At 49.5% G+C, this 24,845-nt stretch overlaps 1 protein-coding gene across 5 annotated transcripts in view; it reads left to right on the top strand.

Annotated features, from left to right (window-relative positions):
- Positions 1-24,845, top strand: part of PLXNA4 (plexin A4) — a 586,108-nt gene that overhangs the window by 230,450 nt on the left and 330,813 nt on the right. For all 5 annotated transcript variants that reach the window (XM_042972611.1, XM_042972629.1, XM_042972638.1 and 2 more), the window contains one exon: positions 11,406-11,588. In XM_042972611.1, the coding sequence (XP_042828545.1) occupies positions 11,406-11,588 (183 nt within the window). The remainder of the gene's footprint in view (positions 1-11,405; positions 11,589-24,845) is intronic.

Here is a 24,845-nt window from a genome sequence, read left to right as displayed (position 1 = left end):
AAGTAGATCCCTCAAGGTCTTAGGATTGGTGGACTAGAACCTACATCCTAATTCTCAGCCCAGTGCTTTCCCCACTCGTGCTCAGTGGTGTGCCAGTGGCATCCAGCGTGGGGCAATATGGTGCAGGCACTGTCTGGGCATTGCAGGGCACTTATGATCCTGGGATCTCAGGCTCTAGAACACTGAGTGCCAATGGGACCCTCATTCCCTGCAAGAACTAGAAAAGCCTCTCACATTTCCACAAGTCCCTGCTTGAGAACCATTGCTAAACCACACCTCTCTATGACTCGGGGCTTACCCGCCAGTCCTGCTCCATCCCACAACATTCACAGAGGCACCGGGACTGAGCTTTTGATTTTTAACCCCAAGCTTCGCTTCATGTCTGATAGTGAGGAATAGTGAAGGAGAACCCCGTTCACAGGTGCCCTTGCTTTGACTTGTGTATGCATTGGTTTTGCAGGCACGGCAGCCCTGGGAGGAGACAGGGTCACCCCCCGGCCCTGGACATGGGCTGGCCTCCCATCCCAGCCTGGATGGTTACTCAGGTTCGTCTGGCGCCTGGGATCCTGAAAGTCCATGCGAGTGAGCATCCGGCATGGTCAGGAGGCCGTCCCAGGCTCCGGGTGCTGGTTTCTGCTAGTCTGCTTAGGGTGTTTTCTTTTCCCAGTCAGCAGGAAGTGCCGCTCTGGCTGGATGGGGTGTATCCTGTTGTTCATGGTGCTAGGCAGCTTTCTCTTGCTGCTCAGACATAGTCCCTGCTCAGACCAGGAACTCCTCCTCTTGCCTGCCCCATGCCTCCTTCCTCAGCTCCACTCTATCTCACACACACACACACACACACACACACACACACACTTGGCCCATCAGACATGCTCACCGCACACCACACTCTCACCCAGTGAGAGCTCACATCACACTACTTTCTCATTGGTCCCGGTACCCACCCCTCATGGCCCTTTGACCCAGTACTCCAGACTTCAAATTTGGGATTTGGGAATCTGCCATATTGCAACTGCCACATTGCAAACTTTATAGAGTCAAGTTTTCCCTCCCTCCCCTTGACATGGCTTCTGTTCCAGGCATGCAGGTGAGAAGGCCACCCACCTTCCTCTTTTTGGCCAACGGGGTTTGCAATCAAAGTCATATCCCAGCTAAGTACACACGGTCCTTTGGGATACAGGATGGTGGCTGAGCCTTGGGTGGTGTGCTGGGCCAGGTGAAGGGACATGTCCTCCCAGAATGCTCTGGAACCTCTCGAGTCGGCAGGGAGAGTGGCAGGACCCAGGAGTCCCACACACAGACTTTTAACAAAGACAGCTGCCAGGAGACCTGAGGAGGCCTTCATCCCTGTCTCTGCTGCTCTCTCTGCCGTGTCCTGCTATCTCACTTGCGCTCATCCCCCGGGGCCCTCTTCCCCCTCCTTCTGTGACACATTCTCCCTCCGCCCACACACTACGCGGAGCAGCTAATGCGGCAAGATCTCGCTCACATGCACACACATGCGCACACATGTGCCCCATGCGGTGTGTTAGTAGCCCAGCCGAAATGGGCATCCGGGTCTCTTGTTCAGTGAGCGCGCAGACCAGCCAGCCTCCACGGCCCGCATCTGCATTCTGGGCCTTTCCTTCAACTCCTGTCATCCTCACAGGGTGGTGTCTTGGCTGGGGTTCTGAGAATTTGGACCTCTGGGTCTCAGCCAGTCCTCGCTCATGAGATACCACTGGGCTGGTGATGAAGCTTCCTTTTTGCTTTGAGCTATGTGTCCCATCTTCACAAAGGAGGTGAGAAAAATAATATCCCTTTCATAAAGTGTGTTGAGACTCCTAAGGAAAGAGAAATACGTAGACATTAATAAATAATGAGAGTCATAGAACACTTTGTGTTTGTAAGACGCTTAAAACCTCCACGGCCCCACCTGTATATTCTCCTTTGGTTATAATAACCACCCGATGGGACAGGAAGTAACTTAGTGACATTACTAGGATTTCATACTTGTATTTTTTCTTCACCAGGATCTGCTTTTGAGAGATTTGGGCTCTGCCTAACCCAGATGTCATGTTCCATATCCCAGGCCTGGTGTGTACCCTGTTCGTCTTCCCCTGCATCTGGCACATGTTATGAATGCTCAGTTAAGGCATTTGAAAGAGAGGCTACATTCCAAGCCAGACTCTCCCTGCTGTTCCCTTCAGGTGTCCCTCAGCTTTTGCAAGGCAGAGGGGAATGACCACACCTCCGTGCAGGGCGCTTGCTTCTTTTCATTAACAAACTTAGTGGAGAGAAGGGGAAAAGACAACTAAGAGAGTTTTTCACTCAGCCTCTCCATTTACATTCTTTTTTCCCCTGTGGATTGGGCCCCCCATGCTGTCCACGTAGATGGAACAGGATCAGCGGGAGAAGAAAGCCCACATCTTTTCCCGGTCTCGGTGTCATTACTGTGTCTCTGTCAGTGTTCCAAAATATAATGGGATTTGTTTGGCTAATTTATCCCGCATGCAGGCAACATTATCCAGACTCACTCACGAGCCCGAGGAGCAAGAGGGGAAGATACACGGCAACAAGAGTGGGGCTAATAGAATTTATTCCCACTAACAAGGGAATGACCTACCCCATAATTCAGCCTGGCCACTGGGGCCGCTGCTTCCCGGCGCCCGCCAGAAAACACACAAACTTAATCATTGTGGCTCGCCCCGCTCCAATTACAGCCCTTGTGGCGCGGGGGCTGTCTGCTGCGTTCTGGAAGGGGGTGGGAAGGTGGGATTGATGAGCTTCTTTGCCCTTGACAGGTAGCCACCGGGGACCTCTGAAGTTAAGGTACAAATGGAGAGAAGCGGCACCCAACAAGGCTGTGCTTGGTGCCATTCCCAACGCTAGGAAGCCTTCCCTGGTATTTCCCACAGGTCCAGTTTGGACTACTGGGCTAACCCCAGCATGGTGGCCATCTGCAGAGCTGGGCCAGTGGGGTCCTGATTCTCTTGCTTGGCTGGACTATAGCTCTGGCCATGGTATCACAAGTCTGTCTGCTTATCAGAGGATGGAACCCAGGGCTCTCAGCAGCTGAGCTAATGAGGAGAAGGTCATGGGTTCAACCCCCGGGATCCGATCCCTTGTTGGAGCTACTCTTTGCTGGCTGTGCTCAGCAATTCCTGGGAGGGGTATGTTGCTACAGCTCACTGTTGGTTACAGCGAGGCCTACAGAGAGTGTGCTTGGCTTAATGCCTCTCTCCTGGGAAAACAGCTCGAGATACTGGCATTAGTTTCCTATCAGAAGGATAGCTTATTATGATGATGAGGGAAAGACCACTCAGATACCTGGTGCGATTGGGCACAGACGATCTCAAGCACACGCAGAAACATTAAAATGAGTACGAAAATGAGCATTGCTTTTAGCAAATCATTCCCATGGATCCATAGATAGTTAAGTGCTTTCATGGTTGTTTGCATTGGAAGCCACAAATACACACATAACTCCTAAAACACGATGACCTCTGTCCTCTATTTTAGTACCCACCCTTTTTAGATGCTTAGAAATCTGGCACTTGACTCTTGGGATCCTTGGTGTGATTTGTTGGGTTGTCCTTCCAAGCCCGAGATACTTCTCATGAAGCCCCTTCAGTAACAGTTTTGTGTAACCAGGTTGTTGTGACTGTGGTTTTCTGGCTTCCCCTCTCTCGGTCTCCGTATACATTCATTGTCCCTACAATCTCATTGGAAAAGACAATACAGGAATCATTCTGAGATCGCACTTAGTAACGAGGTGGATGGGGCCTCATTCCCTCTTTCCGCTTCCGATGTCTGTGCTCACAGCCAGGGTGAGAGGGCCAGCCTTCACTTGCTGCAAGGCTTTCTCTGGCTCTCAAGAGAGTTCAACCCATAGGGTCAGTATGGGCCGCAGGCAGACTTTCAGGGGAGGAGAGGTTAGAACGAAAAGAGAAAGGAAATTTTATGCAGAACTGTAAAGGAATCGGTGGGTCAGAGTCCAACTTGGGGGATTTTTCCTTGTCACAGAAATGAGCACTCGGGCACATGGGACTATTTTATGGAGTAAGAAGCTTTCTGATAAGTAAATCTAAAACCTACCAGAGCCACCTCAAGATGTTCCCACCTCCCCGAGGATTCTCTTTGCTTACCTTCTCCCCCTGCCGTCCAAGTCAGAGTCATCTCAAGGGATAGATGCACTGTGGGCATCAGACGCTATTGCATTTATTAACACCTTAGGGGTCAGTGGTCATATTTGAGCTATGGCCCCCAATAAGTGGGTGATTATTACCTTCCTATACTGCAGGGCTTTACAACTGGAGTCTGTATTTAGACATGAGCTACTTCAGCTTATCTGATCAATATCTCCCTTTAAAAAGAAATCCCACATGCGTAATTCACTGATTCCCCATTTCCAGTGGAAGTCTGCTATGGTCAGCTTTTAGGGTGTGTGTGTGTGTGTGTGTGTGTGTGTGTGTGTGTGTGTGTGTGTAATTAATAGGAAGAATTTAGGGCTGCTGAGCATGAGGAATCTAAAGACCTTTTCTTTTCCACATTAGCAAGGACCTCATGGGCCTTTGCTCCTCTTTTTTTCCTAACTTCTATTTCTTTTCAAAACTTCAGCCCTCACTTTCTTTGGGACCAATAGACCCAGGAAAGGAGGAAGCCCTTTTCTGATGACTGGCCAAGGGCCTCCTTCATAAGGGAGAGTTAGTTGCTTCCACGGGTCCCAGAAAGGCAGAGCACATGTCCTCCATGACAGGAGAAGTGGAGGCAGGGGCTCTTCCCTGAGTAGTCTTTGGCCCTGGAATAAGTTCCTTTGGGGTCACCCTATAGCAACCCTGCAGGAAACCCCTACATAAGATCAGTTTTTGTCCCTCTGGACTGAGGATTTGGAGTTCTGGTACCATTTTCCCATCAACTTACTAGGTCACCGGTGGTGGGGGCATTGTCGTTGGACGCTATAGGCCTCAATTTCCCCTTCTGCAAAATGAGGCTGTCGGATTCTAAGATCTTGAGTTATTTTCCTTTTCTGAAATAGCTGATATGTGGAAGAGTGGCCGTGCCCTGTGCTGGATGGAGCTCTCTGAACTGAGCTCAGATGTCAGCCCTCCTGCACAACCCTGCTGCTGCCCCAGGTCATTGGTCACCATGCCCGCTGTACCTCCAGCGCTGGGTACAAAACTGAGGCAGGGCATGTGTTGCCTTGTCTAATTGTAGCCCAGGTCTGTCTGTCTCCACTGGGAAAGGGGCAGGGACAGATGAAATGTTTCCATCTTTATATAGTTGGGTCCTCACCTAGGCTTTTATTTAATTGTTCCTTCCTACACGTTCTTAAGCATATTAATAAGTGAAGATCAGTAAGTAGTGTTGTCCTCACTCACCGCCTCAGTTTCCCCTAACAGAAACAGGAGCTCCAATAGCCTACGATACCAAAAGTTTGACGGAAAATGGCCCAACACAAGGCTCTTCAGAGGGTGAGCCTGGGCAAGTCTCTGGCACCTTCTCTCCTTGTGTGATGGTCTGGCCTTCCAGCTCTGTGGCGGGGATCCCGGGGTGCTCAGAACTCCTCTGCATGAGGTTGAGTGCTACTTTTGCATTCAGGAAGGGCAGGAGAGCTGGTGTGCTCCCACATGGAAGGACTCCTCTCTTTGCTGGACCAGGAGCTGCCCACGGAGCAAGGGAGGACCAGGTCTGACTTTGTATTTCCACGCCGACCGAGAGCAGCTGGGTCCCTGTTTGGCAGAGTTGGCTGTATCTGTCCCTCCCTGCTGGCTCACCTGGTCGGCCTCTTTTGGATCAATTTGGGATATTTGTAAACAGTCGATGCCCGGGGTAAGGGGGGCAGCCTGTGGCTATGGAACAGGCTGTGTCCTAGAGCTGAGCTAATTGGCCCACAGGGGGATGGACCTGGTGACCTTTACCTCATTAGCACCACATTTGGATCACTGAGCTCTGGCCTAGTTCTGACCTTTCCATAATAAGGACTCAATGTGGGGTTTCTGCAAAGGCGGGGCAACCGAGGGCGGGGCCGCGACTGTTCCACTTGACTGGGGAGCTGCCAGCAGGAACCAGACTAAGGGCCACGCTAGCCGGGGTGAGAGGTGGTTTCAGGACCAGATCGTGTCCCACCTCATCACCCATGGCCTTCAAAGTGGATTGGCACAGGTATCAGGTGACAGTGGTTCTTTATGAATGTGTCACCAGGGCGTGGGGCTTGGGGGCAATGCCAAGGAACTCCTGAGGAGATGCCCCCACTGTGTCCCAGCCCCGGCGTCTTCCTCAGCCCTCCTCAGAGTCTCCCCACTGGGGTTCGCCAGCGACCGCTTTGGAGCTCCGGCCCCCGGAGCCTGGGGAGGCTGTTGCAGGAAGGATGCCGGCAGAATAACACCCTCTTTCCGCGGAGATGATAGAGCTTTTCAGAGTGCCAGTCTCTCTACGGAGTGGGAGCAATTTCCCTGTAATTGGTAAAGTAACCGTAACTGCTCTGTCATTTGTATGTAGCGACACATAATTGCACGGTAACCTTTGCCGCTGTGCGCGAGGGAAGCGCAGGAAGCTATTAGATTGTAATTTGGAGTGTCAGCTCTGGCTCTCCACACCACCGCTGGGGAGGCTGCCGTGGGGCCTCTGCGTCCCGGGGCCAGTAGGGCCTGCTCAGAGTGGCTGTGCTTTCTCTCCCCGGGCCTGGTCTGTGGCGCCCCTGGCAAGGAAGGGGACCTCCATGGCGATGATGCAGGTCCCTGAGTCTCACTTCCAGGGGTCCCGATCCAATAGATCCGGAGGCCATGCAAGAATTTGTGTTTCTTTCTTTCCTTTTTTTTTTAAAGACACAGAGAGAGTACGTGCGCATGTGCAAACAAGGGAGGGGCAGAGGGAGGGAGAGAGGGAGAGAACCCCAAGCAGATTCCACACCTGGCTGGGAGCTGATCTGGGGCTACATCTCACCAGCCATGAGATCATGACCTGAGATGAAATCAAGAGTCAGACGCTCAACCAACTGAGCCGCCCCAGTGCCCCAAGAATTTGCATTTCTGATGAATAACGCTAAATGTTCTGGATCTTACACTATTCCTCTGTTCCTTCCTACAGCCTCATAGGCCTCGTAGATCTTTAGGAAGTACCACTTTTGAAATTTCGTCTTGATAACATTGGTCTCCTTAGTTGTGATAACACCTCTCTGAGGTAGATACCATGAATTTCCCTAAAAACATGAGCCTCCCAAAGCTTGTCTGAATTGTCTAAGGATGACAAGCGATGTGAGCTAACATTCCCATAGCACTTAGGAAGCGTCAGACAGTGTTCTACGTGCATTAAATCATGTAATCCTTACCTACCACAGCACTAGGAAGTATATACTCATATTATTATCCCCATTATACCAATGATAAGCTGAGACACAGAGAGGGTAAGTGACTTGCCCAAGGTCACACAGCGCTAAGTGGTGGAGCTGGGATTCAAATCTAGACATTCTGATTCTAGTTCCTCAGTGTTAACCACTGTGAAACTCAGGCTTTTATTTGCTCATCCATCCATCCATCCATCCATCCATCCATCCATCCATCAATTTAACATCCGTCTTAACCTTCTATGAAGCTAAGGCCACAAAGACACATAAAACATGGTCCTGTGTTTGAGCTCATAGGCCCTGGAGTCCTGTGGATCACAGGTCTTAATTTATAAGCCATGTACCCGTGAGGACATTTGTGGAAAGCGAATTTGAGATCTTCCTGGTTGGGGCAGAAGGGCATGGGCCCTGGCCTGTTCACAGGGTTGCCCAAAGAGACACCACATATATTTTCATGGAACAGATCCTTATTTTTGCCTTGATAAGAATGAAGCTGCTCTCGAATAAATAAGCATTATACCAATGGCCAAAGCTCATCTGTGGGCATTTGTGGAGCAGCTGAGGGAGACGTGTGGCTGGGCTCCTGATTACAGTGGGGTCCAGTCCACCCCTGGCTCCTCTGGCTGCCACTCTAATCTTGCTGTTAATGGGGCCCAGGGGAGGCTCGGCCAGGGCAAGAGCAGACACTCTCCTCCCCCACTGCCCAGGGTGTTCTGGAATCCACACCAGCCCTCACCTGTCGAAGGCTTTCACCAATTAGCCTTTTCTTCCAAGGCCCACACGGCCCTGGCATCTGTTCCTTACACCTCAGCCCCCCGGGTCTGTGGGCCCTGTGGGGTCCTCCCTCCTCCTCCCCCTGGTGCTCTAATTACCCTGTGGCTGCTCAGACCCAGCATGGTGGTGTCCTTAGAGAGCCTGCTCTGGTCAGGAGCCATGCTAGGGGCACTCCCTGCAGCCATTCTGTCCCTGTTCTGGGCCGGATTTCCATTAAAAAAACTAATATGAAATATCACCTTGAATTGACAAAGTGCTTTCCAGTTTACCCAGTGTCTTCACTCCCGTTTTCTCACCTGGCCCTCATGACAGTCCTGTCTTGCTGTTTTACAGTCAAGGGGAAGTGAGGCTCAGAGAACAGGAATGCTAAGTTGTATAGTTAGGAAGCAAGCTGCCGTGTGAACCCGAGTCATGTGTTTGTTTTTTCTGTTATTTTAGTGTTAAAAACCCCCCTCCCGTTGCCCCTGCTTTGAGGAAACAAAGAGCAAGGACCCCTTGTGCCATAGCATCCATGCAGACCTGGGCTGCACCTGGTCAAAGGCCTTGCTCACATCTCTATCACCTGGGGCCCTATGCAGAGGGAGAAACCGATGCAAGGTGGGGGCGTGGGAGAAAGCCATCATTGTCCCTGGAATCCCAATGTCACATTGGGAACTCCAGCTGCAGCCTTGGCCTTCTTGGAGCCTGATGATGACACCCTGAGGTAGGCAGCGTCAGGCACAGGTGAGCTGACCAGCTGCCTCCCTCTCAGGGAGCTGTCACGAGCCAAAGACGGGCAGAGCCCTGGCCACCAGGCTTCCAGGCTGGGCTGTCCTTGCTTCTTCCCAATGAAAACATTTCTCCCTGGACCCCTTGCTGCTCAAGGTGCCAGAGTGGCAGAGACTTGCTGCCTCTGAGCAAGCAATGATTTAATGCTGCAATTGGCCAACTCTTTTTGTAGATGGTTGTTTATTTATTGGCTTGTGTTTTGCTCAGCCAAGGGGAAGAATGGTATTCAGTTACTGACCACTCAGAAATGTAATTCTGGGGGCTGAGGAGCCTAAGTCTCCCAGGTCAGTGAGGCACGCGTTTGTGCCGAGGGTGGTGGGAGACTGTCAGACATGGCCTGCCTTGCTCCCTGCCTTAGTTTCTCCTTGTGTGGCGTGGCCAACCATTTTGCCTTATCTACTTGGTAAATGGTTCATAATGGGCAAGATATGTTTGCTGATGGCAGAAGTCTCTGTGGCACAGCTTAGAGCCAAGAAACTTGGGGACAAGGGCTCCTTATGAAGCGGAGGCAGGAACATGCAAGGCCATGAGGATTCCCAGCATGCCTTAAGCCTCCCCTGACATGCCTTTCTGGCAGGTCACCCTACCATTATGTCCGGCAGGGAGAAGACACCATCCTCCCTTTGTCTGGATTTTTCTTTCTTTGTTTCTTTCTATCCCTTTTACCCTCCACCACCTGTCTCCTCCCCCATTTTCTCATTTTAGGAAAGAACCATAAAGATGAGACTAGACCTTGAAAGCTTGCTCCTAACTTTGACTTCTTATATTGTTTTTTAGCGGGGAGGAGCTGAGGGTCGAGTTTGGCCTGGGCTATTTGACCAGACCAAGCAAGAAAGGCCAGGGGGGATCAAAGGCGTGGAGCAGACATCTGCTCTGCACGTGGCTTGCCCGGGCCTTCCCCTGCTCTCTCCAGCCCTACCCTGACTGCTCCCATGATAAGAAGTAGGGGAGAGGTCAGAGAGAGGTTTTAGATGCTCAGCGTGTTGTCTTTCCTGAGATGGACAGTCTTGCTCCCTCCATTCTAGGAGGGAGCCAAGGGGTCCCCCAAGCCTCCGAAAAGCTCCGAGTTGGCCGCTTTCACATAGCTTTGCTGGCAAGAGCCTGCCTGCTGGTTCTCCAGATGCCTTTTCCTTTGGCTGGATTGAAGCCTTTAAAAAAGTGACACCTTGTATTTTATTTCACTCCTTTTTCTGCAAAGTCCAAAGACGTTTACAGGCATGAGCTCTATAGGCTTTATGGAAACCCATCAAAAAGCAGGGGTTGTTTCCTTCATCTTTATAGAGTGGAAAATAAAAGCACAGGAAGACAGAATAGCTCTTCTAAGGCCACACAGTTCTTAGAAGGAGAGAAAAATCGGCGTAGGTTCCTAGAGCCTCGGAGAGGTCTGTGCCAGACCAGAGCTGTTCGGTGGTGGTGCTGGGGGCCCCTTGCCAGCCATGGCAAGGTCTTCTCCACTTCCCAGTAGGACAGAACCCAACTGTGACCCTGTGCTCATGTGGGGATCTGGGAGCCTGGAATAAAACAGGGCGAGATTCAGCCAAAATGGGCCAAAGGTTTTTCCTGTTGGTTCCCTGGCTCCTGAAACTGTCTGGGATTCAGGAGCAAGAATTGAATCCATGAGTCTCACAGAGTATCTAGGGGATATTCTCTTTAAGGAATGCTAACAGGTGTCCCAGTCATTTTTAGGGAATATAATGTTTGGGAAAGGCTAAAGGAATGTTAAACATATTTCTTCTTAAAAAGACTTTTCAGACCTTTCCTATAATTGTTATGAGTCTCCTACATAGTGTTAGAATGTACTATGTTTCAGTACAAAATAATTTTCCCAAGGAGCCCTGTTTTCGTAGAGCATCTTGGGGGGCTTGGCTTCCACAGAAGACACTTTGGCAAATGCTGGTGTAGGTATGACAAGGCCAGGGTTGTCCACCTTCACTGTCGTTTTGAAAAAGGCAGGGCATTTGAGATGGGGCATCATGAGGTACCCCTGTGGTTTGTTGACTTGTTTGTGAGTCTTCCACCTCTCCTATTTCTCTTTCCCCAACTGATTGTCTACACATGCTTCTGTCATGATATTGTCATTCACATGTTAATGTTTCTAGTTCTCTATTCTACACTCTTGAGTCTTCCTCTGTGGTCTGTTCAATAGGAAGGGTAGATGTGGAGGCCATGTTCCCTCTTATTCCTAAGCAGAGCTGCCTGGAGCCCATGCTCATGGGTGCTGGCCCAGTGCTTTCCGATGTGACAGTGATGATGGGCCATCTAAGTTACCAAGATGGTTCCCGGAGGGGTTGGAGGGGGGGCAGAGAGACCATGGAGGCCAAGAGAGGAAAGAGACGCTAGGGATCTGTATTTTTTTGCCATGGTCCTACCACCTACTTAGGTTGACTGTTAACAGGTCACCTAGTTTCCCTGGAGCTGAGTTTTTCTTGTATAAAAGGATTCTTCTAGCCCTGTAGTTCCCTGACTCAGTATTTCTGCTTATTGCCCTGATGTTTCCTCCTAATTTTTCATTTCTTTCTTTCTTTTTTTAAATTTTCAGCTCTTAACCATTGATGATAATTTCTGTGGCCTGGATATGAATGCCCCCCTGGGCGTGTCTGAGATGGTGCGTGGCATTCCCGTCTTCACGGAGGACAGGGACCGCATGACTTCTGTCATTGCCTACGTCTACAAGAATCACTCTCTGGCCTTCGTGGGCACCAAAAGTGGCAAGCTGAAGAAGGTAGGAATGAGATGCCGTCGTTTTGGTTATTGTGAAGGCAATCTATCCCCACCGGGATAGACATCATCTCATGCTTTCTTACTACTTTGGGCCTGGTGGGCAAGTGATACAAGTTTGAGCTAAGGAGATATGTTGCTCTTGAAGTCATGAATGACAACCTGCCCCTTGTCTGCCTCCGGGTGGAGGGTTATCGTGGGCATCACAGTGGGTGAATGTGCAGACTTACTTCTTCCCTAGGGCTGGTATGCACGTGGAGGAGTTACCCCGGCCTCACTAGGCCATCCTAAATGGTGTGCTCTGTCCATCTTGGGTTCGTGCGCTAATGCAAAGGCTTTCTAAGGGCTGGGTGACTGGGGAAGGTGGGCAGGGGCGAGGAAGGTACCTTTTCCTCTCGCCTCAGCCCTTTTGACTGGTGCATCCATCTGGAATCCATGCAGGGAAACAGATGGGGGGAAATTCAGGACCTGCTAGAGTTGGCGACAGGGCTAAGAGCCAGATCATGGGGTGAGGAAACCGTGGATATTATTGGAGCATAGAAATTGTTTGAGGTGGAGTAGAATGGTGTGATCTGAGACATGAGCCTTTCCTCCTCGTCCTCCGGAAGTTGCTCGCCTCAGGTGCTGGCTGATGTTGGCCCATCAGCAGTTTGGGGGCACCTTTCTATCCAGGACTCTTCTCTCACCTGTTCTCCTTCTCAGGCTTCTCATCTCAATGAGTTAGAGCTGGTGCCCTCAAGAGCCCCCTTGATTGGATCAAAAGCCTTCCTAAGACTAAGCAGTATGTCCTGTTTTATGCTGACTGGTAGTCTTGTCCCAGGGAAATATTGGTGAACCCACGTGGAGCTCCTGCTTGTTTTATTTAATAGGCTTCCCTTGGAATTCTCTGGATATTGTGTGATTTACATCGAGAGAGTGGCACTGCCAGACCTGAGAGAGCCTTGAGCTCTGCTTTCTCTTTGCCGGGTTCCTGGGTATTAGCTGGACACGGTCAAGGGGAAGTGCTTTTGGCAAATCTAGAAGACTGTGCCGACTCTCCCATCCTACTGTGTAATGGCCTGGCAATAATTTCTTTCTTTAAATTCTACAACTCTTGGAACAGGCAGCGGGGCTGGTGTGTGAGAGTATGGAGGGGGAGAGCCAGGGGGAGGCGTGTGTGCGTTGGGAGATGTGTGGGGAGTAGTTACATGGGTAGTATCTGGAAGAGGAAGCCTGTGTTGGTGAAATGCCATAATGCTCCACGAGGATGATGCAGGCAGCGTGCTACCGTCTGGTACTGCCCAAAGAGATAACCAGGACATTGTAGTGTATGGCCTTACGCGTCTAAACGATGACTAATTCAACCATCATCTACATAGCTTTAAGAACTATATTTCATAGTTCCCTGCCTCTCTGTGAAGAATGTATTAAACACAGTTGAACGTTTTGTTGCTACCTTGGCCTCCTTGTTGTGATTACTGCTCACGCATCGAAATGAAGCTGGTGGACGCCCAAGAAGGTGCCGCGTGCAAGGCGTAGATGCGTTGTCCTGGCGCGACTCCCGTGTCTGGTTGTCGCTGCCTCCTGCCTCTTCCTTTAGTGCACATCGTCGCTCGTCACCTCCAGCTGCTGTCAGGAACCCTGGGCGACTCCGGTCTTTCTTCTTCCCTTCATCTGTGGCTTCCAGCTTTCCGTGAGCTGAGTGTCCAGTATCCAAACTTGCTGAAATTGTGTCCGCTAAGCCTCAGGATAAACCGAGGAGGGAAGCACCCGAGCTTTGGAGCAGGGGCCTCGAGGGTGTTTCTGTTGGATGCTCAGATGATTTCATTCTTTATTATGATTCAGTGAGTTTGGTTTGCTAGAAAAGTGAGTTCTAAATACCAAAGGCATTCCCATATGCAGTTCATACAATGAAATGTCTGTTGACCTGCTCCGCCTGGCCCGATGGGTGAATAAGCACTATTGAGAGTAAAAAATAAGCAAGACAATTTGGGCTGCCTTAACTCTTTTCTCTAGTGAGCCCTGTCTCTGTGCAATGGAGAAGTAACTTACCTCAGTATGCTAAAAGATTCCCGCCCATTGACCTTCCTACTCGGTGCAGCAAGATCATTTACTTGCTGGCAAGACTGAATAGATCCTGGAGGAGGCTTTTTTTTTTTTTTTTGGTCATTGAGCTGGTCGGAATATGGTGTCCATGAAATAAACATTGATTGAGAGTTCAGTGCACATAACAGAACAGTTATTCTCTTTTGGGGGAGAAAAAGAGACATGCTCCCTGGCCATGGCTGCACTGTAAACCCAAGACAGTCAACTTGCAAATATGTGCTGTTGGTCAGCGGGTGGATGGAGGTCAGTGGGGGCTGGCTCTCCGGTGCCCGTGGAAGCCTGGCCCCTGATGGGGAGGTCAGAGTGCAGCAGATCCCCATGACGGTGGCTGAGGATGCCTCTAGGAGTCTGGGCACACAGAGCGCACAGGGACAATCCTTGTGGGGTAGGCTGTAGGCAGATCCTTGCCTTCAGGTGTCCCGGGAGGTCGGCCCAGCCAGCAACGACAGGCACCTGACCAGGAGGCTCGAGGCTTTATAAACCTCCACCGGCATTTCCCATTTTTTACTTCGGGGAGTTTATATAAGAACAGTTCTGTTTCAGCCACCTGGGATGTTCCGTTTAATTTCCCGAGCAGCGGTGGGATTGGTGAAGCATAAACATTTGAGAGGTAAAGAGCAGAGAGGGTCATGTGGGGGGAATGAGCCAGTGGTCCTCCTGGGGAAAGCTGGGCCATCGGGGCAGCCAAACTTTCTGCTCCATGAGCTCAGAGTGGCAGACTTTTTAATAGTTTTGCTGGAGCTCAGCTACTGCCGCTGCAGACTCAGCACAGCCGGCCCAGGGGACAGTCGGAGTTGGGAAAGGAAGGCTGGGCCGCCGAGTCTGTTGTTTGAAATAACAAAAAGCAAAACTGGCCAGTTTATTTATTTTTTCTGAACAATAGAATTTCCCACCACCCCTGCTCGCCGAGCACTGACCACTCCCCTTTCCTTGCCATGACTCTGTATTGCTTTTCCCAGAGGTTATCAGACCACATTCACCTTTTGGGCAGAGGCCCAGCCATGAAATGCTTTGGGGCTACAGGAGGATTTTGCGGGAAGTTTTGTGAGCTACTGCAACCAGGGGGTGAGAATAATGGAGATCACACTAGCCGTAATTACAGAGTTGTCTTCTCCGAGCCCTGTAATAATCTCCTGTGTGTATCAAGGGCTTCGCAGGGTTCTTTGCAATATGACAAGGGACTCGAGGTGGGGAGGGTGGGTGGGAGGGCTTGAGGGTTTGCTGTGGGTTTCAGGGTCTGGGAGCTAGACTGTAGCTATCCATACGCTGCCCTCAAAATTACTGACTTTTCCTTTTGTTTGAAAGGTGTGGGTCCCCATCATTTGCAACCTTGCCTCTGATGACCATAATTTCACTCCTTTAGCGCACACATCACATGAGGCAGAGGGAAAGGAGGTGAGGAAAGTGCCAATTTGGATGTCTTTTATGTTTTCCGTTACGTGAGTGTGTGTGTGCGCGCGCGCGTGTGTGTGTGTGTGTATGTTATGGCTAGTATTGGCAGCTTTTTCATGGTGAGCATTACAGGCAAGTGCTGGTAAGCAATGTGACATATAAATGCTGACATATAAATAGACACCAGGAGGTACCTAGGAACTTAGAAATAACCCACAGACTGTTCAAATTTCACCTGCAGGTAAAAAATCTTAAGGCAAACACCATCCCGATCTGCTTTAGGGTGTCTGTATAAACCTGAAAATCTTTGTCCCAAGATGGGGTAATGAGGTCAGTGTGACAAAAATCTCTTTGCTTAAATACTTGGGCTGGAACCCTCTTTCCTTGCCTCTTGCATTCCTACCACTAAGTGATCCTATTTTATGGCTGCTGTTCAGCAGTGAATTACTGCCTGACATTAGTGGGAGAGACTAGTGTTCATTGTGAGCCAAAACATCGTAAACTTCCACTTGACGTGTGATTGCTCCTTTCATTTGGTGAATGCGTCGTTCCTGAGTGTTTCACTAGGTTAAACTATTCACACCTAAGGGGCGGAGTACTTTGTGGATACTGGTTAAGCAGAAGTCTGGCTGGCCCAGCCACTGGCTTGTAGTATGATATGTACCCAGGTGTGTGACATACCAAGCCTTACCAGCCTCTCGTGATAGGAATTGAGTGTGTGTCTGCATGGAATGTCAATAGGAGTTGATGTCACAAAAGAATCGTTCTCATTGGGAATTATTATGCACATTGATTTAATCTGCCTAATTTTTTTTTTCTTGACCCTGTTTTGAAATCAGTTTGCTTGTGTTCCATATCCCCTGATCATGGATCAAGAAGGGCAAATAAACAGAAGTAGAGTGGGGTAGAGGGAGACCCACCTGGGTCTGTGTCATTCTGACCATAAGTTCTCAGCAATGGATGCTGTGTGTGTGTGTGTGTGTGTGTGTGTGTGCGCGCGAATGCACGCGATGCTCACATCAAAGAGCAATATCAGATCAGAGATGTATAGCCCCTGCTTTGCAACTTCCTGAATGTGTCTGAGAATTCTTAACATTCACCTGGAAATCTGAATCAACTTTAAAAATAAATTCATGCCATAGAAAGGACTCCCAGGTGGGTGAAGACATCACGAAATCAGATGGAGAGGTAGTGTTGGAACTCAAACTTGCCTGGGGACCCTGAGATTAGAGCACAGGTGCAGGTATCTGGTAAAGGATTTGGTCAGTGAGCTCTGCAGAGCTGCTGGCTAGTTTGCATGTGCTTAGGCACTCAAGCAGAAGGGAAAAGAAATATGGAAGAATCAATGCTGGACAATTTCCATTACGGAAAAAGACCATCAAAGCATTTTTGTCTGATTGTTTTGTCATGTTGTTTTTGCACTTCCCACTGCTGGCTTTGCAAGTATTAAGCCTGTATAGATCTTAAGCCATGGGTTAAGTGGAGAGGAGCTGAGGTTGAAGGAGCTGCAGACAGAAGAGCATCACAGATATTCCAGGAACTATCATGCTCCTTCCACTGAGGTCAGTCACGTCTAAGAGATGGCTGTTGCGTCATTAGTTCTTTAAGCCCGGGGACCAACCGCACCTCATGTCATCTGCCCACCTCTAATCCACCTCTCACCTTTTGCAGTCTCCCCTGCTGGGTTTTAAGTCTTTTTGTGCATGCTGTACCCAGTAAATGTGGACAGCAGCTGAGCTGGTCGATGTCCTCTTGGGCGTGTCTCACATTCTTGAGCAATATTAAGTTTTCGTGCAACCATCCATTGTACATAAGTGTATCCCACTGGCACTCATTTCTTACTCCTTCCTACTTTACACTAGTCTGCCCTTGGGCCCACCCACTGTCTCTGCATGGCCTGGTTGGGGTGGGGGGGTGGGTCTCAAGTGATCGCTCAGAGCAGACCTGAGCAGGCATGGGGGAGGTGTCCTCGTGACGGAGTTTCGGTCTCACCCACTCTCAGAGCAGCTTGACATCTTAAGCTGGGGAAAAGCCTCCTTCTTCTCCTGGCATCCTCTTGAAACACACTTTGAGATCCCCAGAAAATACTACCTCAGGAACATTTGTCATTTTATTTTCCAAATGATCATTAGTAGTGCACATGATTTAAGGAGATAGTCTCAAATGAGCTTTGCCAATTCAAGATTTATTGATACACGTGTGCCACTTTTTTGAATCATATGTGTGTGTGTATATATATATATATATATACATTTGTGTAGAATGATCCTGATCATAAATTAAAATGCGAACACGTTAAAATTGAAGACAGTGCTACAGAAACACCCCAAATCATAGAGCACACGCAGTCAGCTGATGCTCAAATGCCAGGCACGCTGGAGGAATTTATCCAGTGACACATGCAATTGAAGTAAAATATTGTGCTTTACAAGAACATATCATTAAAATGAAAACTAGCAGCATATCAGGAGTCTGGCCATGTAACCAAGACAACAAAGATGGAAGAGTATGAAGGACACGGTGTACCAGAGCGAGAGGGGGGAGCACGGGCGAGAAGAGGAAGGGGCCCCCAGCTGGAAAGGGCCCCTTACTGCTGGGCTCACATCGGACAGATTCTGCACCAGCGGAGAATAGAACCTTTCTGTCAATACCGATGAGGGCTCTCAGTGAGGGGCAGGACCAGGGAAGGTCTTCGTCACCTGAAATCCCTGCACTTCCGCAGCCACTTGGATGGGTGGACCGACTCAGGACCCACCAGTCGGAGCTCTGACTGGGAGGTCTGCTTAGAGTCCCTACTTGTTCACAAGTGACTTCTGTGAATGTGGCCACGTGCCTGGCCTCTTGGGAGTGTCACGGTGTTTTTCCCAGCAGCTTTGGCTTCTCGTAGAGGCATTCATGGGACTTTTAAAATAGTTCCCTCAAGCCTGCTGTATTCACTCCACACCTTCTACCCTGCCCCAGGTGACCAAGGGGTATTAGTTAGTTGCGGTGTTAACAGATTACCCCAAAACATAGAGGCTTAAACAAAACACGTGTTGTCTCAGTGTCTGTGGCGTAGCCGGATGGTTCTGGTTCGGGGTTACTGACAGACGACAGTCAAGGTGTCGGCTGGGGCTGGACGGGGGGAGGATCCACTTCTCAGGTCATTCACGTGGCTGTGGGCAGGTCTCAGGTCCTCACTGGACACAGCACACACCACGTGGGCCTCTCCATGAAGGCTGCTCACCCAACATGGCAGCTGAGAGAGAGACAGGAGAGGGTGAGCAACATGAAAGCCCAGGTCTCTTTGAAACCTAATTTCTGAAGCAGCATCCTGTCACCTTTGCTATATTCTATTCCTTAGAGCTACCAGTCATGTGGTCCAGCCCACCCTCAAAAGGAAGGGCTTCCAGCTTCCACAAGGGCATGGATATCAGGAGGCAGGGGCCACGGGGACCCTTTTCGAGGCCGCTTACCACACGAGGGCTCTGTGTCAGAGCCTTGGGGGGCACCTGAGCCAATACTTTTAAACTGTGAGTGACGTGAGAAGGGGCACAGCCTGGCTCAGGGACAGCTGTGGCCCGGGCCCTGAATCCTGCTTCTGGCTCCCTAGGGTTTGATTGTACAGATGTGTTCAAGAGTCCGGAGGATGAACAGGAAGAGGCCATGTGGCCTGCCGTGCCCAGGGCCAGAGGGTGAGGGACTGTCCTCAGCAGGAGGCCTGGGAGCTCAGAGAGGCAGTCCCAGGCACTCTACTAATCTTAGGGCAACAGCGATGGTTTAGGATGGTGGGTGAGTGATGTGTCAGGTCTGAGAGCTCTGCATGGCCTTAGAGAATCTGTGCCTCCTGGCTTTGCTAGGAATCACCTACTTCCTTTTTCTTTTTTAAAGTTTTACGTATGTATGTATGTATGTATGTATGTATGTATGTATGTATGTATTTAGAGCATGCACAAGCAGGGGAGGGGTAGAGAGAAGAAGAGACAGAATCCCAAGCAGGCCCCTCACCATCAGCGCAGAGCCAGACTCGCGAACTGAGAGATCGTGACCTGAGCTGAGATCAAGAGTTGGATGCTTAACCAACTGTGCCGTGCCCCCCCAGGCAACCCGGGAACCACCCTTCTTTAGGAAAGGGGTCACTTTTGAGGGATGGAGCTGGCAGGAAAGGGGATGGGAAGGGAACCTGAGTGCTTTGCACGGGGGCAGAAGTCCCAGGCACTGTTCTAGGTGATCCACATACACAATCCTCAGCATTTCCTTTGGGGTACATTCTATGACCTCCATTTTACACAGGATGCAAGAGATTGAAGAATGCCCCGGAGGTCACATGTTTTGATCTAAGATCTGCCCTTTGATCCATTTATATAGTAATATCATGGACTCTACTGGGGCTGTGCTGTCCTGGGTGAACCTCACCTCCACAACCATGAGCGGAAGTGGTCATCTGGCCTCCTGCACCCCGCCAGTGTGCCTGGTGGCCAGAACCTTCTTTCATTCCCTCTGCCCCTACCCTGGCTCAGGGCCCTGTGCTCAAGCCTGAGTGGCTGTAACTGATTTCCCATCCCTAGGTCCCTCCCCTCTGTTAATTCTCCTATAAATGGTGCCAGATTCATCTATCCAAAACAACTCCAATCCCGTCTGTTTCCTAGTTAAAAAAAAAGAAAAAGAAAAAGAAGAATCACCTCATCCAAGCTTCTGTGGCCCCCGTGCCTGTTGCCCTGCATGTAAATGGCCTGACCGCACTGTCCTGCAGTTCAGCCCTTCAGCCTTGGCCCCTCATGTTTTGAGTCCTCGAACGCCCTGGCTAAATTTAAATACCAAGGAAGAGGCTCCCACCTGAGAAACAATGGGACTCCCACCTACATGGAAGCTCTCTCTCCTCCATGACTTCCCTCTGGAGGAGCAGTTATGCTGGGCCCCGTCCTGCAGCAGAGTGGGCGGGGGCCTTGGGGAGGGCCGGAGCTTTCTGGGAAGCAGACAGGCTGTGCATTTCCACTTGCACTGACCTGCCGCCCAGGACACACTCGGGTGTTCCTTTGTCTTTCTTTAGCTTCCCACCAGAACGCTCTCTCCCAACAGCCTGGAGGACAGGGTGTAGTGGTTCTAGAGGATTTTTCCCATTACGTACGGGTCATCCAGGGTCCCTGTCTTTACTCAATTGGAGGATGGCTGCTTCTACATAGATCCCAGAACTGCTTTGCAAGCCCTGTGGAGCTGAGGACCTAATTACACCGTCTCCTTACCACTCCTGGTCATTTGACCACCTCCCCCAACCAGTCCATCCCAGGCTTCTTTTTCTCCCTAAATGCCCATCCCTCCAACCCAGAATTCTTGGCTGTGCCCGCAGCCCTCTCTCCACTGCCCCCTCTCAGCCCTTGCCCATTTCTCCCTGTCGTTACGTAGTATTGTACTTCTGCCAAACAAACATCCACTCGCAAACATTTTCTTGTCCAATTCACCCAGGACAACTAGTGAGGCCTGGGACAGCTCAGCCTCCACAGTTCCTTTCTAGATTTGGTGACCTGGAGGACAGTGACTTGAGGGGCACCCTTTACCCCCAAGCCACCCCTTGATGCTCATCATCAGGTGGCATTATCTCCATTGTTCATTGGAGAGCCCAAGGTTCAGGACGGTGAGGAGTGGGAGCCAATCTTCATCATATCCCGTGTTGCTGGCATAGCTGGATGGGGACCCAGGTCTACTCTGTTGACCTGCTTTGCTCCCATTTGGAAAACAGGGCCAAGGAGTAGGTCTGAGAGCAGTGAGTGTTGGCTCAGGGGTCTCCCCTACCCCATAGGCTCTCCCTTCCTTGAGGCCACTCTCCGGCTACTGAAACACTGGCATCCCCAGTGCGTCCCCTGGTCCCGGTTTTTCTGCTTTCCAGAAGACTCTTTCAGAAGCCCCCCCCCCTCCCCTCCACCCAAGGCTCCTGAAGCCTTGGAGGCAAGGAGGGTGGAAGGGAAAGAGAACAGGAAGGAGAAGACTCTCCCTCCTGCTCTTGCCAGGAGGATGGATTGTCTTTCTGCTCAACTACTCCCATTTCCCCACCAAGATGTGAGCATGCTGGGGTGGGGGCAGCTGAATCAGAGTGTGCCCCCGTGGTTGGACTTGAGAGGCCAGATGACGCTGAAGCCACTGTACGACTTGCTCTCATCACAGCATCTGGAATTTCACCCAAGTGCTACTGCTTTTCAAGTCTTCCCAGTGGGAGGCCCCGATGCCAGTGGGTTTTCAGGTAGAATTATACCCAAGATCCTATGTTTTTGATAGTACGTCTCATGTACTTTATGTTTTCGATAACAGTGAAGATGGTTAGAGAGCTTTGGTTTATTCTTTAAGATCTGTAAGTTTATAAATTCTTTAACTCAGTCTCTCTGCCGGCTCACCAACATTTCCTCCAGTGATCATTCAGCTCTTTCCATTTTCTTCAGCCTACTCCAAAAGATCATAAACATGATTTTCTACCAGAAACAGGACTCCTCTATGGGGACTTCTCACAATGCGTGAGTAGGTTTTTTGAAAACTTGTGTGTAATTATATTTTAAATGCTTCGGATTAGCATACATAGACGATCTTTGTTAATCTTTATGTTCACAGTTGTTTTGGGGCCTTCCCTCAGACATACTGGATGTGGAAGAAGAAAAGACATTTTATACCTCACTTCCAGGGTGAATTTCTTTTAGATCCTATGAGGTTTTTCAGGCAGAATCAGCTTAGGCCTTGGGTAAACCAGAACTTGCACATCGTTGACCTTAAGTGCCACCATGGCAGCTGGGGACACTAGATCCCACCATGATCTGGGCAGCATCAGGCCGCATGGATTCCAGCAGTGCTATTTCATTGCATCCAATGGAAAGATCGTGGGCTTTGGAGGAAGAGATATGAGCTCATTGAAGGAAACCAATGAGTACTTTTCCAAACGAAAGATCCTTTTCCAAAATGGATACATAATATATCCATTTTATCAATTTGAGCTGTTATTCAGTGCTGTTTTGATGATGTAGAAATTGCAGGCAATCAGAGATTTCAAAATCTGTAGTCGAGAACGTCTTCTGAAAGCAGTTTGCTTATTTTCTTCACGTAAAAGAACAGTTTATTAATATCACTGGATCTTTGTCCTGGTGTGTCTAAACCTTCCCACTCAGACTTCAGGGGCCCCATGCAGTGCTGTCTGAAGGTAACAAATGTATCTGAAGACTGACTGTTGAGGCTTACAGCACATGGATGTGTGAGGAAGTGTATCAGCTAGCTTAGGCTAAGTTATGCTGTGGTAACAAATGGCCCCCGAATTTAAGTAGCTTACCACAGTAAAGGTTATTTCCAGCTCACGTTCATGTGCACCCTGGTTGGGTGGCAGCTGTACTTCACGTGATTTATTTGGGACAGAGACTGAAGAGCATCCCTTCTGTCTGGAACATGCCAATCTTCCATCAGAAGGAAAACAGAAATGGTAGAGCTACCTGATGGCTATTCAAGCTGTCTCTTGGAAATAGTACTCATTATTGCCACTCATATTTTATTTTATAAAACCAAAATGAGTGGTGTGGGAAATATAACCATGCCACAGGAAGAGACCTGGTGTGTACGTATGTAGGGAGAGGCGGGGAGGGGCAGAGAACATTTTGTCAATAACACAGTTTACCATAAAGACTATTCATGTGAATGTCAACATTGACTCAAAAGAAATATCAGCTTGGTCATCTGTAATGCACAGGATGTTTTTTGACTTACAGAGTCATGGTCTCTTCTGGCTTAATACTGGAGAAAATGTGTGAGAAATATAGGATATGGCTGATTTCATATCATCACCCCCAGACATGGTGTTGGAGATTTTTTAAAAACTAAATTGTCCATAAGCTGTTTTTTTTTGTGTGTGTGTGTGATTTGCTTTTTCTCCAAAAACCAAAACTAGAGTTGTTCAGTTCCTTCTATTAGGCTCTGCATGCTTATATTTCCCTGGATTCAGTTTTCCATAAGACTGAGGGCACTTTTCTACTTAAATACCAAGATCAGATTGTGCTCAGCAGTTATCTCTGGGAGGTAATTAAATTGTCCAAATTTATTAGATCATTTCTCTTACCTACTATTAAATGGAGCCTCCCAAATTAATTTTCCCTGAGTAACTTAACCCCCAAAGGTCCCCCCACTTTCCCCTCTAAACTCTGCTTTTCTAATTGTGAATTCTGAAATTCATTCTGGATACAGGCAGGACCGCTGGCCCCTAAATTTCATTCCTCTGTGCAATGAATCCAATCTGGGCATTCTGGCTCCAAAGCTAGTTCCCTACTCACAGCCGCCTCATGGACCTCGCTATCAGGGCTCCCTACCATCCACTGCCCTCTGGAAAAGGCAGAAGAAGTGCAGAGCTGGAATCCTGAGGGGAGGAAGCCATCCTGAAGACTGGTTTGAAAAACATTGATTTTTAGTTCTCAAACTTACTTTGTAGCCTGCCAATTTTTTGGCTGACATGTCTTAAACTTGCATCATATTGATGATGCATGGGAGTCATTGAGCATCCATAACTGGGGAAAATGATATGTATTTTCATGGCTGAGCTGGTGGCAGAGATTGTGAGGGCCTTAGCAATCACAGAAAGCTGATGGAGGAGTTGCCTTTTTGCAAATATACTGGGAGGGGGTCCTCTTATCCTTTCTAAGCTCTCCACCTTCTATTTCCAGGTAGGTAAGACATATACCCACATATGCATGTTTCTGCGCGCCCTCCCATGTATATACACACATTCATGTCATAAACATGTGCATGCACCTAATCCTCATGTGTACCTGTGCGCACCGAGCATGCTCACTTAGGAGCCAGACCCTTCTCTTTGCACTGAAGCCCGGGGCTGGTCTTCCCGTGTGCCGCCCTCTCTGACTGGGCCCCACCTCCGTTGTGTTCTCTCTGGGAAATTAGCAGCACAGCATCTAATCAGTTTACCTCTGACTCTCCCACTTTGGCTTCAAGATGATGACAGAGTAGAGCTATTTAGCTGTCAAATGTGCTGACTATTGCCCAGATGGACAGCGTCTCAAACATCAGAGTGGGTTCTTTCTCCTGTGTGTGTGTGTGTGTGTGTGTGTGTGTGTGTGTGTGGTGGGGGTGGGGTGGGGTGGGGTAATGAGTCTCCCAGTTGCTTTTTTAAGTGCTTCTTGCATCTGCCTTTCATTTTAATGCCTCCTGCCTGCTGACCTCGCTTCTCAGCAGCCAGCCTAAGTGTGATTCCCATAATTAGCTTAGTGATAATTTAATCTCTCTGCTTTAAATTTGATTGTTTTTGAGAAGCTTGGGTCTGGGGACAGAGGAAAGGGGACCTTTGTGCCTCCCTGGACCTTTGCTTTTGTCTGGACTTTCTCTGTCAGGGGGCAGGAGCCGAGAGGAGTCACTGGGTTGGGGTGGGGGTGGGGATAGTGAGAGAGAGGCCCATGGCATTGTGGGTAGATACTGAACAGGAAGCCAAAAGCTCTCCTTTCACTCCTCCTCTTGTAAAGGGGTTCCCTTTATTTGTCCCCAAACCCCTTCGGAGTATGAAGGCATGTGGGTGTGGATATACAAAGCCCTTTAAGATGCTTAGGTGAGGAGCAGCTCAAAAATGGGAAAACAGTATACTTCTTCCATGGTCATGGCAGCCATTTTCTTAAGCCAGAGAAAGGCAAGGAACAAAAGGAGCCACTGAATGCCACTCTGTTGCTTCCCACACTCATTCCTCAGCATCACCACCGTCTTCATGCCCAAGAGCCTGTATCTGTGGGTTGCCCGTGCCTCTCCATGGTTAGGAACCAGACCTGCATGTTACATGAAGAGTTGG

Source organism: Panthera tigris, chromosome A2, assembly GCF_018350195.1.
Source record: "Panthera tigris isolate Pti1 chromosome A2, P.tigris_Pti1_mat1.1, whole genome shotgun sequence".
In the NCBI taxonomy this organism is placed as follows: Eukaryota; Metazoa; Chordata; class Mammalia; order Carnivora; family Felidae; genus Panthera; species Panthera tigris.
The sequence above is the reverse complement of the archived record's forward strand: the minus strand, read 5'-3'. Positions and strand labels throughout refer to the sequence as shown.